The sequence below is a fragment of the Mastigoproctus giganteus genome, chromosome 9 (genome assembly GCF_048544385.1).
Source record: "Mastigoproctus giganteus isolate SK-2022 chromosome 9, ASM4854438v1, whole genome shotgun sequence".
Lineage (NCBI taxonomy): Eukaryota > Metazoa > Arthropoda > Arachnida > Uropygi > Thelyphonidae > Mastigoproctus > Mastigoproctus giganteus.
The window spans coordinates 63,022,872-63,039,672 of NC_143583.1; the positions used below are offsets into that span (position 1 = coordinate 63,022,872).

Below are 16,801 nucleotides of genomic sequence, written 5' to 3' on the forward strand. Positions count from 1 at the left end.
GGTAATTTGCTCCATGACCTCGGAAGTTGACATTTTTGCTATATAACTAAGCTATTTATCTCTCTAAAAGGTAATTTTTATAATGGAAATTGCATTACACTTCCATCTAGGGCTTACAATACCAGTTAAAATCTTAATACCGGTATTTTTAATTTATGAAACCGGGATACCGGTATTAATACTGGTATTCCAAAAACAAACGTTTTACTCAATAAATTTTTATGACAATTAGGTGCAATAAAGTAAGGAAAAAATCAAGTACTATAATTACTTGAATTCATGTTTTAAATAAACTTTTATTGCAATAATAAATATTCTGAAAAAAATCATTAAAATACAGTTATTTTAAAAACAAAAAAATACATATTGTTACTGCAAAGTTTAGTTATGTTTAAGCATCCACACTACCTGTCCGAATAAAGTGAGCTCTTAAGAAACATAAGCAATCAATAGTATGATCTAATTTGGTACATACAGTATTTGATTAGCGGCAGAAAACACCCTTTTGGGTTCTATTCTGGTACTATTGTACTGAGATAATCGAAGACAATCTCAGTCCATATTATCTATGGTTTGAACTTTTTTAGCAAAAATAGTTAAGTATTTCATTAATTTCCAACTCAAGTTCATCCTTTAAAATCTTATTGGAGTCAGGTAGTTTCTTATTTTGGAAAGAATTTGTGGAACACTGATGTTCTGTTCCATGTTGGTCTTCCATGGTTGAATTATGTTCATCATTTTCTGAAGGAGAAAGACATTTTATTCAGCAAAGTATAATTTTCACTATAGTATCCTTACTGAGTCTGGGAGAGAACAAAGAGTGGGGATAAGGAACAGAAAAGAGAGCAAAGAGTGCAGTTATGGAATTCTTCACATATATAAATGCAAAGAACAGAAGGACAAATCAGATTGGACCCTTATGCAATGGACATGGGATAGTTAGATAACATAGCTGAAGTTTCAGATGAACTTAACAGTTACTTTTCATAGATATTTACATAAAAAAAAAACCCTTTGTGTCAATGAGATATTATGGAAGTATGTTGAAAAAAATGTAATTAATGATGTTGAAATTTCAAATGATTATTTAATGAGAACTTTCACGCCTACAGACGAGTAAGGCTCCTGTGGTTGATGGCATATACCCTATAACCTTAAAGGAGGTGGCAAGTGAGTGCATTGAACCATTAAGGCTAGCTATGAGTATCGGTAACGGTATCAAATCCACGTGTTACAAATTGCAGCTCCGTTGAACGAGAGGTTTTTAACCGTATTTAGCTGATTTATTAACCAATTGCTATATCAAATTATTATCTATAAGTAGCTATAGACCTAGTCAGGATCCTTAGTTTATTCTAAATTGAGACAGCGAGATTTGGAAGTTAATCAATACTTAAGAGTCCGTAGAAGTACCGTTCGTAATTACCGCCATTGTAACACGATATCCGGAATTCGATAGCATTAGCTTTGTATAGTATAGTGCATAATATAATATTGTCAATTAATCAGTAAATCTATTAATCTTGTTAAACTTCTTGTCAATTAAATTGTACTTTTAACTATATATATATATAACGACTTAGAGTACAAACGTAACAAATAATTAATACATAACTTGATACGGAAGTTATATAAAGGGAACTCGTAGATAACACTCGATACTGAAAAATAAATATAGCGTTATAACTGTGTTAGGATACAAGTTTAAGGTTTTAATTTTGTTCTGAAATTGTAATTTTATTGACATTAAATCGAAATCATGACTCAAACCAGAGCAGCAAAGCAAAAGGCTCAAGCTAATGGGAGCGCTGTGGCCCAGGGGAGAACTGAGGGGGGCAGTTGCCCTCTGAATCACAGCCTTTTAAGATGCACTGTTTGCTTGATGTTTGCGGAGCAATCGGGTACGGGACATGATACTGCCGTGGGGGATGTCTTTGTGTGTGCACGATGCAAGGAGTGCAAGGAAATTAGGCGACAACTCAGCGTTGTTATGGGCCTATATGAGACCTTGAAGGACAGGGTGGATGCCCTCGAAGGAAATAAATTGAGGGGCCCATCAAGCTCTCAGCTGCCCACATCAACGCCAGAGCTTGCACTTGGTCATCTTGCAACACAGAGGCAGCCCCCAAGGCAGAATGCGCTGGTCCCACAGGAACTAGTAGTTGTTGGTGACTCTATTGTCAGGGAAACGGGGAACATGCTTTGTAAAAAGGATAGGTGGAACAGGACCAGGGTATGTCTGCCAGGGGCAAAGGATGATGACGTTGTAGAGCGGATATCATCTTTTAAGGGCACAAAAAGTGATATAGTTGTACACGTTGGCACTAATGATATTAAGAGTAGGAGACCAGCGGAATTACTTAACAAGTACAAGTCACTGTTGAAAAAAAGCCTTGAAGTAGGGTTGAATTTGAAAGTGTCTGCAATTCTGCCCAGACACGATAGGAGGGAGTATATGATGAGAGCCTCGTCGATCAATTCGGCCCTGGAAAGATTGTGCAAGGCTCAAGGGGTAGAATTTTTTTCAGCCTGGACTGTACTTGTTAACAGGAGAGATTGCTTCTACAGGGATGGGATACACTTAAATAGAAATTGTGCAAGAATATTTGCTGATGCTATCGAGGCAGTGTTAGGTGGGTCGGAAAACTGCTAGCTTTTTTTTTTTTTTTTTTTTTTTGATTTGGTAGTTGTTGGCACATCGGCTCCTGTGGCCATATTGCACCTCCCAAGGTTTTTGCAGTACTTTGATCCAAGCCCGAGGCGGGAATCGAACCCGCGACCTTTGGGTTGCCGGGCAGGTACTTTACCCACTCGGCTAGCCCAGTCGGCAACTGCTAGCTTGGGGGGAGACAAAGACAAATAGATTAACAGTAGCTGTTGGCAGAGGTGAAAGAGATTCTTGCACTGCTTCTATTGGAATGAGCAGAAGCCTGAAAAACAATATGCAGGATATTTCAGAGACTGCTGGAAGTCATTGCGGTACAAGTAAACACATGGGTTGTGTTAGGGTAGCTAAGAATAGAAACAGGTGCATGTATACTTGCGTGTACACCAATGCTAGGAGTTTAGTAAATAAATTTGATGAATTTGAGGTTTTGCTCAAAACATCAAAAGCAGATATTGTTGGGATATCAGAGGCATGGTGTCACACAGATATAAGAAATGCAGAACTGGAATTTGGGGAGTGCAACGTCTACAGAAAGGATAGACAGGATAGGAAGGGAGGAGGGGTTATGCTATTAGTTAAAAAACACATAAAATCCAAGGAAGTGAAGCCAGTCGACATCGATGGACAGGGCAGTGTCGAGTCAGTTTGGTGTGACATAAGCATGGGTAAATCAAAATTGAGAGTAGGAGTGTGCTATAGGCCTAATGACTCTGATGAGTATAATAAGATACTGTACAGGGAAATAGAATGGGCCAGTAAATCAGAGAGTCTTATAATGGGGGATTTTAATTTCCCAGATATTGACTGGAATTTGTGGGTTGGTCACTCACACACTAGCAAGGCTTTTGTGGATTTATTGGATGATTGTTTTCTACACCAGCATGTTCGGGAGGCAACTAGAGGGAGTAATACTCTTGATCTGATTATCAGTAGTGATTCTTCATGCATTAAGAATCTGCAGATAAAGGAACCACTAGGTGGCAGTGATCACAGTGTGCTGAAGTGGGATTTACTCAAGGAGGTAACTACCATCAGAAGTAAAGGGAAGGGTTTTTGCTTTCGTAAAGGCGACTATGATGGGCTGAGACAGTATTTAAATTCTATACAGTGGGACTAACTGATGATGTTACCAACAGCAAATTCAAAATGGGAAGCATTCAAGGAACTAATCTTGGAAGCTACCAGGCTTTACATATCAACCAAGAAATATTGTTCAAGGTTCAGGCCTAAATGGTTGTCAGATGAACTAATGAGACATAAGGCAGAGAAGAAAAATGCATGGGATACATACAAATTAATGGGTGACATGGAAGCCTATGATAGATATAAGTTGGTCTGTAACCAAGCCACAAAGGAGATTAGGCAGGCAAAGGCAGATTATGAGAAATCCTTGGCAAAGGATGCAAAGAAAAACAGAAAAGAGTTCTTTACCTATTTAAACTCAAGAAGGAAAGGGATGAATCAGATTGGTCCACTGGATGTTGATGGTTCAACAGTTGAGGATCCTGCTGAGGTGGCTAACAATCTAAATGAGTATTTTGCATCTAACATTCACACATGAGGAGTTATTCAGGAAGGGGATTGTCGTAGGTGAAGTAAATATTGGCAGTGAGCTAGATGATTTTCTAATAACTGAGAGGAAAGTGGAGGAGAAATTGTTGAGGATAAACATAAAAAAGGCACCCGGGGTGGATGGGATCTATCCAGTTATATTAAAGGAGGCAGCAAAGGAAGTAAGCAAATCCCTGGCCATAATTATGAGAGCTTCTTTGGACTCAGGGGAGGTACCCATAGACTGGAGATGTGCAAATGTAACCCCAATTCACAAAGGAGGATCAAAAGCTGACACAAGTAATTATAGACCTGTTAGTTTAACTTCGGTTCCAGGAAAATTAATGGAGGCACTGGTTAAAGAAGCACTGCAGGATCATTTGGACAAGAATTCAGTTATAGCTCAGACACAGCATGGTTTTGTTAAGGGCAGGTCTTGTCTGACCAATTTGATTGGATACTATGATGTAGTCACAAAAGAACTGGAAGCAGGGAATAACTTTGATATTATATATTTGGATCTTAGAAAGGCTTTTGATACTGTTGCGCATGGAAGACTGCTGCACAAATTGGAGCAGTGTGGCATTGGAGGCAAATTGCTGCTATGGATAAAGGGGTGGTTGAGTGGCAGAAGACAGAGAGTGGTAATCAATGGACACTGCTTGACGTGGACTAATGTTATTAGTGGAGTTCCTCAGGGTTCAGTGTTGGGTCCATTGTTGTTTTCTGTATTTATAAATGATACAGATGATGGTATATCAAGCTTAATGTCCACGTTTGCAGACGATACAAAGGTTGGCAGGGTTGTTAAGGACACTACTGATGCTATGCTGCTGCAACAGGATCTGGAAAGGTTGAGCAGATGTGCTGAGAGGTGGCAAATGAAGTTTAACATTGACAAATGTAAAGTACTACATATGGGAAACAGTAACCCCAGATCAACGTATCAACTCTGTGGTACTACGCTGGCAGTGGTAGAGAATGAAAAGGACCTGGGGGTAATTGTGCAGGCAGATATGAAGTTCTCTGAGCAGTGCAGACGAGCTGCAAGAGTAGCTCATGGTGTCTTGTCAATGATATACAGGAAATTTTCTAGCAGGGATAGGGATGTGATTATTCCCTTGTATAAGGCATTGGTCAGGCCACACCTTGAGTACTGTATACAGGTCTGGAGGCCTCATTTCAAGAAGGATGTAGAGCTGCTGGAACGAGTACAGAGAAGGGCAACAAGATTAGTGAATGGAACAAAGGGTTGCTCTTACGAAGAAAGGCTTAAGTTTTGCAAATTACAGAGTCTGGAGACTAGGCATCGGCGAGGTGATCTGATAGAGGTGTATAAGGCTTTGAATGGCTTGAGCATGCTCAATGCCGATGGGATTCTTCCTCTTGCTCAGAATAATCGCCTGAGAGGGCATAAATTCAAATTGAGGAAGGACGGATGTCGGATAGATGTGCGGAAATTTGCGTTTAGCCAGCGGGCAGTTGGTTTGTGGAATAGACTTCCATCACTTGTTGTTGAAGTTGATAGCCTAAACAAATTTAAGGCTCAGCTGGACAGGTATTTCGAACGAACGGAGGGGTGAAATGGGAGTAGTGGTTGTGCTTTTTTTTTTTTTTTTTTTGGCTGATGCTGAATAAGCTTGCTTTCTTGCATCATATGCCTCTACTAATGCTAATGCTAAAATGCTAATGCATCACTCGACTCAGGAGAGATTCTGTTGGATTGGTGTAAATTGGAACATAAAGGCAGTTCTAGGAGAGTCACAGGAAATTACCGACCGGCCAGTCTAACTTCAGTAGTAGGGAAAATCATGGAGGCAATGATAAAGGGTGGAATTCATGATAATTTAGATGGAAATAGAATTCTGTAGGATACACAGCATGGTTTTGTAAAGGTAAAATCATGTTTAACAAATCTGGTTAGCCATTTTGACAGGTCCCTCATGAGCTGGATTTAGAGAATAATTTCGACATTGTTTATTTGGATTTCAGCAAAGAATTTGTCTCAGTTCCATATGAGTGGTTACTTTATAAGCTGGAGCAGGCTGGAATCATAGGGAAAATCCTTAGATGGATAGCACGATGGCTTGAGGGCACCAGGCAGAGGGTTGTGATAAATGGTTATTCCTCAGATTGGGGTAATGTAAGAAGTGGGGTTCCCCGAGGATCAGTATTGGGACCACTGTTGTTTTTTATTTAAATGACATCTCTGAAGGGATGGAGGGCGGGAGGTCTAAACTTGCAGATGATGTAAAGATCAGTAGAGTAGTTAATGATCGCCGCCAAGCAGAGCTTCTTCAGAGTGACCTAGATAGACTTCCGGGATGGTCAGAAAAGTGGCAGCTATGCTTTAATTCGTTAAAATGCAAGGTCTTACACCTGGGGAATAGCAACCCCAAAATAACTTATACACTTGGTGGAGTTGAACTGAAGTCAGTAGCGGAGGAACGGGACTTGGGAGTTACGATATGGTCAGACATGAAGTTGTCCGAGAATTGTGGACAGGCTGCAATGTTGTATGGTGTCCTATTGATGATTTATCGAACATTTGCTAGCAGACATAACGATGTCATAATCACATAAAGGTGATTTTATAACCTTTATGTGATTAAATTATAAACAATTATTTTTTTAAAAATTAGTACCGAAATACCGGTATTTTTTGTATCAATACTGGTATTTCAATACCGGAAAAAAATTACCGGGATCCCGGTATTTGAGATCCGGTATTGTAAGCCCTGCTTCCATCGTTATCATATGTTCCATTATAAGAATCAGTTTTGAACGCCTTTGTGATATTTTTCTAAAACACATTTCTGGAGGTCACAACCATAAAACAATAAAAACAATTTGCATTTTCCGGTTTATTGGGCTTTTCTATTAGCACAATCTATTATAAACAGGTAGTAAACTCCATCTTATTGCATTTGCGATAATACCGATAACTGGAATTCTGTGGATTTTTACATTATGGTATTATGGTGAAATAAGTTCCCCTTTGCTGAAATCTTCAGTCATATAAAAAACATAAATAAAATTTCAGAATCTTCTCCTCATTCCTATTTACTTATTACAATGGTGAAGGGAAAGGGACCAACGGAAAGTGCAAGTGCTGGCAGTGCTAGGAAACGAAACAAAATTGAGTTAGAAATGAAGGTGATTAATTAAGAAGTACGAAGCAGGACACAGTTTGTCATCTATTGCACAGAATTAGCTTTTGCTGCTTCAACAGTGAATACTATTTTAAGGGACAGTGTGTGTATAAAAGAACATGTTAAAGGATCAGTGCATTTAAGATCAACAGTAATCACAAAACAGCATTCAGGTGTTACATCGAAGGTGGAAAAGCTATTAATAATATGGATGGAAAATCAGATTCAGAAGTGCCCCTGAGTCCAATGGCCATTCAAGCAAAAGCAAGAAGTATTTATGAAGATATTAAGGATAAGTACGACAAACCCCAAATCAAGTTCCTCACAAGCAGTGGATGGTGTAATCGGTTCGAGCATTGCGCTGGTTTCCAAAACATTAAAGTATGCGGTGAAGTCCCCAGTGCCGATTCCGCAGCTGCAGAGAAATTGTGATGTGTTGGAAAAAACGCCTTCTAAATCTCCACAGCCCTCAACTTCTGCAGCAACATGCTTATCAGCTGGAGAGTTAATTCTGGCAGTGATGCTCGAAAGGTAAAACTTGCTGACATTATGCCTGTCTCCTCTCTCTTTTTGTAATTTTATAATTTTTAAATTTTTGGAATTTTGTTTGTACACTTTTGTAATTTTTCCTACGCATGAGATAAAAAAAAAAAATTGAATAAATAATTCTATTTACTTGTTCGTCGAACATTTCTTTTTTGCTTCAATCAAATTCAGCTGCATAGTTGCGAGTGCTGCATAAGCATTTATGGAAATTCCCTACGTAAAATTCGTACGTAAAATGACTTACGTAAAATTCGACTAATGTAGAGTTCTACGGAACGCAACCCTTATGTAAGTCGGGAAGTGGCTGTACTGTTACTATTATACTGGCGACCTCATAGGTGCACTTTAGCCACAGCTTCTTGATTAGACCAGGGTTTGAGCCCATGACCCACCAAATACGGAGGATGCGGAAAGGTCAGGGAATGACCACTGCATATCCTCGGAGCAATATGACCTTAGTTGCTAATGCCCCTAAAAACCAAATAACAACAGCTATAGCCACAGCAGTTTTTGTGCCATTAAACACCCATAACACACACACACACGCATGCACGCACACGCACACACACGCACGCGCACACACACACACACACACACGACCTTGTCTTGTCTATCAGTGTACTTTGTCTTTGTGATCATCTGCAACTGGCGCTGATGCACTGGATTGTTTCTGGTGTCAGGTGGCATAGTCAGCATGTGTTGTCTGTCTTTCCAGGTTCCTTAGTGATTTATTTTGTATAGTTCCTGGTGTTTGATGGCAAGCATGACTCCTTCAGTCTTGGAGAAGAGTGTCCCACTTGTGAGCCATGCATCAGAAGCCATCTTATTTATGTGGTTTTGTGGAAGTCATTAAAGTGTCTGCCACGAAGTTCCTTCTGTTCCAGTCTTTCTATTTCATTTATTCCACCTAGGTGGGAGGTGTCTCCTTACTTAGATTGAGTGGGGTATACCTGGTAGAGTAGCACTGTGTGTTTCTGGTCCTCAATTTCTTTCTTCTGTTGTTCAATGAAGTCTGTCAAGCACCTTCCTCCTTTATTCCAAACTCTGCGTGGTAGATGACTTTCATCAACCAGTGCAATACCACCACTTTGCTTATTGGAGGCTTGAAGTGGTGAAACCCATGTTTAGTCTCCAGAGCTAAGTTCTGGTCAACCCTTCCCCATCTCTTCCATCATGCAGTATGATTGATGACTTTTGAGGTTATGATGAACATCGTGGCGAGATCTAAAAGTCCTTACATTTCGAGGGTACAGCTCTAAAACGGTGTTGGCAGGCCGGCCGCTAGTTAGTACACTGGACTGAACCTATTGGTAACTCTCTAAAAGGCTTCCGGATCAGCTAATGTATAATCTTGCTACCTTTACTCTGCCAGATAGTTACTGGAGGGAGTCCGAGTAGTGTGTGTGTGGGGGGGCATTGTCGCGGCTACGTTATGTCAAGGATCTGGGTATATTCTTACCATGTGTACGCCATATCCAAAAATTTCATTACTTCATACAGCATGTCCCACCAACTTTTCTTACTATTGAATACACCATGAATTGTCAAACTAATAGAGTAAGCTTATATGCGAAAAGATCTAAACCTCCCAAAAACTTCCTAATTCATTTCACAAATATACGTGGTCTCAATTCTAATCTCAACAATGTCCATTTCCACTTGCAGTCTGCCAAACCCCATGTACTTTTTCTGACACAATCTCAGTTATCGGTTGATTCAACTGCTGCTCATCTCAGATGCCCAAATTATTCACTGTATGATTCCCTTCACCTCAAAATTGGTACTTATGCATACGTCTGTTCCGATATTCGCTGTCAGAGATTTGGTAATTTGGAATCTCCTCTTTTCGATCTTCTCTAGCTTAAAATCTCTCTACCTTATTGTGTCAAATTCATCTGTTGTCACTACCATTCTCCCAACTCCACAAATCGCTTGGAGCTCTTTGACTTCCTCTCTTTGCAACTTGACTTTCTTCAGTCCAACTTTCTTAACAGTGAGGTAATTTTCTTTGGTGATTTTAATGTTCACAACTCCAGCTGGTTTCCATTTTCTAGTCACACCGATCCAGCTGGTCGAGATGCCAAGGCTTTTGCAATTACTAATGACCTTGCACAGATTGTTTATTTACCTACAAGAATACCTGATAATCCTAACCATACAGCCAACACGCTTGATCTTTTTCTCACAAACGACCCTTCTAAGTACACGGTCGAAGTGAATGGTCCTTTAGGCACTTCAGATCACAACTTGGTGATTATCCCTTCTCCAATGGCGCGTTTATCTCATGACTATTCCCAACCTTGTATTGTTTGGCATTACAAGAATGCAAAATGGGAGGACCTGTGAGATTTCTTTTCTTTCTTTCCTTGGTTGGATTACTGTTTCAAAACTTCTGATATCAACGTTTGTTCAGCTCGTGTCAGTGAAATTATTCTTGTAGGAATGGAATCCTTTATTCCACACTCCACTTTAAAATCTCATCCTTTATCTAAACCTTGGTTTTCCAATAAATGTGCTAAGGCTGTTCAATAGTAGAACATTGCATATCGTACTTGGCTTCTTTCCAATTCTTCAGTTTCATTTTCTGCCTACACCAAAGCTCGCAACAATTGTAAAGCAGTTATTAATCAGTCCAAACTAGATTTTGAACAGGCTAAGAGTAGAAAACTTGGTTCTTGCCATAATGGTAGCTGAGCATTCTGGTCTCTTGCCAAAGCTATTGGCCGCAACTTTTGTCCATCTCTGCTCCACCTCTGTCAAAACTAGATTGTTCTGTTGTCACTTCAGCCAAGGATAAAGCTGACCTGCTAGATTTCCATTTATCTTCCAACTCGTGTATTAATGTTCTTGGTAAAACTTTTCTTTTCTTTTATTTTTCTCCCACCATTCCCAATGCACTCCATTCAATGCCTCCTGTGATCTTTCGTCAAAAGGATATGAGAAGGATTTTGATGAATCTTGATGCTAAGAAAGCTCTGGGTCCTGATGGTATTTCTCCACTTGTTTTCAAAACCTGTGCTCCTTAACTTACTCCTGTTCTTTGCCGCCCTTTTTCACTTTCTTATTCCAAAGGTGTTTTTCCTTCTGCTTGGAAATTTGCTCATATCCAGCCAGTTCCTAAAAAGGGTGACAAATCCCTCCCACCTAATTATCGTCCCATTGCAATTGCTTCTACTCTTTCTAAAGTAATGGAGAAATCAATTAACTGCCAACTCTTAAAACTACCTAGAAACCTTCCGCCTGATCAACGATCGCCAGTATGAATTCCGTCAGTGTCAACTTATGTTACCCATTTATGGTCAAATTCGATGGAAAAGTTCGGTAAAACACAAGCAGTTGCTCTGGACATCTCAAAGGCTTTCAATCGTGTTTGGCATAAAGGTCTTCTAAACAATCTTCCATCCTATGGTTTGCTAACTGTTTTTTGTAATTGGTTATCGAGTTTTCTCTCTGATTGCTCACTGAGGGTGATGGTAGATGGCTTACTGTCTTCTGACTTCTCCACTAATGCTGGTGACCCCCAAGGTTCAGTTCTTTCCCCTACTCTTTTCCTCTTGTATATTAATGACTTTCTTCCATTGACTGGAAATCCTATCCTTAGTTTTGCCGATGATAACACATTACATCTGACTCCATTTTGAGAAACCTTGTCCTGCTCAATCAGCTTCAACTTCTCGAATATCTGCTACCAATTCCTTAAATGCCAATCTCCAGGTAATTCTCCAGTGGGACAAAGACAACTTAGTTTATTTCAATCCTTCTAAAACTCAGTCTTGTCTTATATCTCGCAAAAGGATTCTTCTGCTCCTATGCTTATCTTTGGTGAAACTCCGATTTATAGGCAAAATGATATATCTCTTTTGGGGATTACCATGACTTCTAATCTCTCTTGGCACAAGCACATTACAAATATTGCTTCCTCTGCATCTAAAAAAAACTTGGTTTTCCCTTTCACTCTTGGCATTACTTTTCTTCCAAACAGCTGTCCGCCCTACTATGGAATATTGCTCCCCCATCTGGGGCGGTGCCCCCAAACACTCTCTCAGGCTTCCAGATTCCATTCAGAAGAGGGCAGTTAGGTTAATTAATGACTCCTCTCTAACAGAGTCTCTTCACACTATCTTATAGACATACTGTTTCTGCTGCATGCCTTTTCTATAGATACTTCCGTGGGCACTGTTCTTCTGAATTGGCTTCTGTAATTCCCGCTCTCTCTTTCAAAACAGTCCGAACACATGCCATCACCAGTCTATATCCATTTTCTGTCCAATTTCAAACTCACAGGAACCAACTTTTCATCTTCCTCCTTTATTCATTCAATTGTTATTTTCTGGAACAATCTTCCTTCATGCATATTTCCTGAAAATGGCAGTCTACAGAAGATCAAGTCTAAAGTCAACAAATATCTTCTTTTGTCTTCTCAACCTCCAACCCAAGCACGGTCCTAAGTACTATAGGTTCTAATATCTCTCGTGTTTGGGGTTTTCATAAAAAAAAAAAAAAAAAAAAACTATTGTCAGTATCTCATTGGCCAACTTCATTTGGTGTTGGCAGCCCTTGGTAATCTTTATCCTCATCTTTCTCATGATCTCCTCCAGCTCGATATTTGTTCATTCTGTGATTCCGAAGGGATATGTTAGTGCTCCGACTGCATAGCTTTAACTATGTTCCCTCTGTTCAGCTTTGCTTAAGTAGGTTTCTGAGTCTCTGATTGTATTTTTCAGTCAGACAGGCCTTGATCTCCTTGTGCTTTAACTGCTGAGCCTGCATCATTCCCAGAGTGCTGGTGTTGTCTTGTTGTAGGTCTCTCCCCATGTTATGACTTTGATCTCTTTACCTTTCTGCAGCTAGCAGTTTTGGCTGACTAATTTTCCCAATGCAATCTGTGGGTCTAGTCATTCCAAAACCTGTAGTTCTAGTCATTTATCTAATCCAAATTACATACTGATGTCATTGCTGAATTCATCAGTGATCTAGAATAGCTGTTGGAGTTGCTTCTCGGTTGTTGTGTAGAACTTGTGTCATCCATGTACATCAGGTGGGAGAGGGAGTACAGGTTTCTCGTTCCTTTGAGGGTATATCTGTAATTGCTGTTATTGAGCATGGCGGATAGCAAGTTGAGGGCTAGACAAAACCACAGTGGGCTCAGGGCATATCCCTAAAAGATTCCTCTCCTGATGGGGATTGGTCTGGTTGTGATTTTCTTGACCATGATGATGGTACGCCATTTCACCATGATTGTTTTTAGGAAGTTTGTGACTGTCAGATTGACTTTGTAGATCTTCAGCATCTCTTTTAGCCAACTATGAGGCACTGAGTCAAAGGCCTTGCAGTAGTTGATGTAGGCCATGTACAGGTTGTGGTGCTTCTTGTAGGCTTGCTCTATAACTGTGGCATTGATATTGAATCACTCCTTGCTTGCCTCTCTTCTGCTGCTTGACCATGATGTTCTGACTTCCAAGTTGTCTGGATTATGCAGCTAATCAGAATCTTGTCTTCTTGTCTTGAATCTTGGAGTTGATCGGCCTGTATTTCACTGGATTTCTTGTATCTTGGTCTTTAGTCTTCAGGTATGTGATTCTTTGAGTAAGAAACTCTGGGTAGCTTATCATCCAGGTGAACTGCTCTGCTAGGTGCTTGTGTGTGCAAGTGAACTTCTTGTATCAGTAGTTGTGGATGTTCTATTCCTGGGGTTTATCAATTGTGGGACTTCCTGATTGCCTCTTGTATTTCTTGCTCATGAATCTTCCATTTTGTCATCTCTTATTTGTTCTTTGTTTTCTTCTTTTCCAGTTTTATCCAGGATGGCTTGGCTTTATGCCTTACTTCACGGCTCTATGTTGCTCCAGAACTCCTTGGTCATCTTCTGCTCAGATGGTCTGTTACCTTCTTTCCCCCCTTGTTTGATACTCCTGTAGAAGGCTCTTTGGTTCTAATCAAAGATTTGGTTGTTTGTTTTCTTCTGGAGCTCTCTTTTTATTGGCATAGTCTCTTGCTGAGTGCAAGGAGGTTCTGCTTCAGTGTGCCTAAGTATTCTCCTACTCTCTGATTTTTGGTCTTGTTTTTGCTGGATTTGTCTTTCTGAAGGATGCTCTTCACTTTTCCAATCAACTTATTCTTATTAACTTGCTGGTACTGTGTCAGTTGGCCTATATTGATTCTTAATTCTTCAATCATTTGCTGAAATCTCCTTTCCCAAGCTGGTGGTTCCTTGTTGTTTTTTCATTTCTTTTGCTGCTGCTGGTCTCTTGTTTCTTTCCCATTAATACTAGTAGCTGCTATGGTAGCACACTATATGGCTGTGTAGATGGCCTCCATTGTTGTTGAAGTAATGTGGTATTATTTGCTGATTGAGGTAGTCTGTGGCTCTCCGCTGGATTCTGTTGGGTCTTTACTTTGGTATCACATGGGTCTTTGTGGGGTCCATTCCCCGGAATTCTGTTGGGCCTTCTTCCACTTGTCTTCTATTCCGGATATCATGACCTTGTCTCATTCCACTTCAGCTGATGTGGGTTGTATTCCTTTATGCCCCTCCTCCTCTGGTTAATGTTTTTCATATTCTTTATTCTTTGTAGTTGGTTGCTTGATTTTTTTGAAGATTGCAGTAGCTATCAGATTCTTCGTGACAATGAACCTTTTGGTCTGCTGTTCACTGTTTGATGACTCGAAGAGTTGTGAATCATTCCAACCATTTGATATGTAGCTCATCCTATATATTGTCATATCAGTCTCTAGCTTGGTTACTTTGTAGTGTGGTTGAATGATGAATGTATTCATTTCAATGTTTCACTTCACTTCATGTGCTGGTTTTTTTTTCCCTTTCTGGGTGGTTACTAGCACAGTTGCACAGAAGGATTTCCGGTTGGTTGGGCTGGACAGTCTTGCCCTTCTGTTGTGGTAACCATATGGGGACAGCACCAAGGTTGACAAGACAAAGCTTGAGTTTTCTTGCCTGTAAAATGTGTTTGTTATATACACTGAACAATTTAAAAGTATGTTTTACATAAATAAGTGTAGCTATCTCATAATGAAATGCTTGCTCTTTTCTAGAGGAGCCAAAATGTTCACCTGATAGTTTCCGCTGTAACAATGGCCGATGTATACCAAGGAGGTGGGTCTGTGATTATCAGCGAGATTGTGAAGATGGAGAAGATGAACATCAATCTTGTCGTAAGTAATGTCTTAAATGACTATTGCATACCCACTATACAACTGCCCATAAAAAAAAAAGATATTGACATTGGTGAGATTGCTGTAGTAGCACAACTGTGTGGTACTTTACTCAAATTAAGTATCTCTAGAATAGTAATGATAATACACTAGTGGTAACAAGCATATATAAACCAGTGGTGAGCAAATTATGACCTGTGGCCTCCCAAGCCATTTGGTGAAGCAGCAAATGAATTTCAAAACAATAATATATCCGTAACATTTTTAAAAAATCAGCTGTATAATTTCTCTAAGAACCAGATTTTAATTAAAGGTGATGAGTATTTTGTTGTCTTGTCCAGTCCTCAGAGAAAATTTTATTTTTAAACAGGGATATTTTTAAAAATAAAATTGCAGATATTAGGAATCTGTTAAATGAAGAAATATTAATGAATCAAATAGTCTACATGCAAGTATATTTACAAAATATAAGTATTTAAAAAAAAAGCAAAAAAAGAATAATTTGAAAAAGAAGTGCTAGATCCTCAGAGCATATGGTTTTAGATGGGAATTCACCTTTTAAATTCAACACTTTTGGATTTCCGGATAAATTTTAAAGTTTATTATAAAATTGTATTATGAATATTAAAAAGTTGTGTTATGAATAGTACAAAGTTGTGTTATGACCAATTGGGGCTAGGGAGAGGGCCAAGAGCATTACTGAAAAGTTGGTGGCATAGATCAAAAAACACTTTTACCCTGCTCAAGAATACTAGTGCACACAGTAGGCAGTCATGTTGGCAAAAGTCTTAATACTGAACACCAAAAGATTTGAAATTCCAATAGGTAAAAATTCTGACCTGGTCGATATTCCAACAAGTCAAAACATCAACTAGTCAGAATGCCAAAGAATTAAAATGACAACAGTTTATAACAAGTTAAAATGCCAACCAATTGCATTGTTGTTCTGTAAAGTTAATACTGCAGTCAAAAACTTTTTGCTGTTATTTGCATCCTCCTCAGAGCGCTTTATACAGTCTCAGTTATGAAGAAACCTTGGAACAATGAAGAAAAGAGAACAGAAAACAACTATACTGTATAAATAATAAAAGCATTAAAATATGTGTTGTTATAGTTCTGCTGTATAGTACTTAAGTAACTAAAATCATGTAATAAAGGATTCAACAGTATTAATAATAATATCACAAGACAGTATTTATTTGTCATTCACTTAACTAAATTTGTTAGTGGTTTTAAAATCCTTATGAAGTTAAGTATTTCCAATATGCAAAATTAGTAATCTATAAATTTCTTATTCCCAATAAATAAAAAAAAAAAAAAAACCAGTAAACTAAAATAAAATAAAAAGTTAGGGAATGGGAAATAAATTGATTTAGGCTAGATAGGATATACAGAGTAGCAAAGGGTCATGCTGAAGCAGATTCATGAACCATCTGGATGAGCATTTATTCCAGCACATTAGTATAATAGGATTAGAGAAAGTATGGTGAAGTCGAACTTATTGGGGAATAATAATAATAATAATATAAATATGGGAGAATCTAATATCTATGACTAGTTATCATCAGTGATCCAAACTTAATCAAAAATGTGACAGTGCAAGAACCAATAGTGGATAATGACCACAGTGTCATAAAATGGGTAATGTCCAAAGAGATTTCTGTGATTAAAGGAAAAACTGAGGGCTTCAGCTTTGTAGGAGGGGGAAGAGAAG

The 16,801-nt window shown here is 39.0% G+C and overlaps 1 protein-coding gene across 1 annotated transcript in view; it reads left to right on the forward strand.

Annotated features, from left to right (window-relative positions):
• Positions 1–16,801, forward strand: part of mgl (low-density lipoprotein receptor-related protein megalin) — a 1,043,262-nt gene that overhangs the window by 48,877 nt on the left and 977,584 nt on the right. Inside the window, exon 2 of the mRNA XM_090381453.1 lies at positions 14,968–15,087. Coding sequence (XP_090237579.1) covers positions 14,968–15,087 — 120 coding nt within the window. The remainder of the gene's footprint in view (positions 1–14,967; positions 15,088–16,801) is intronic.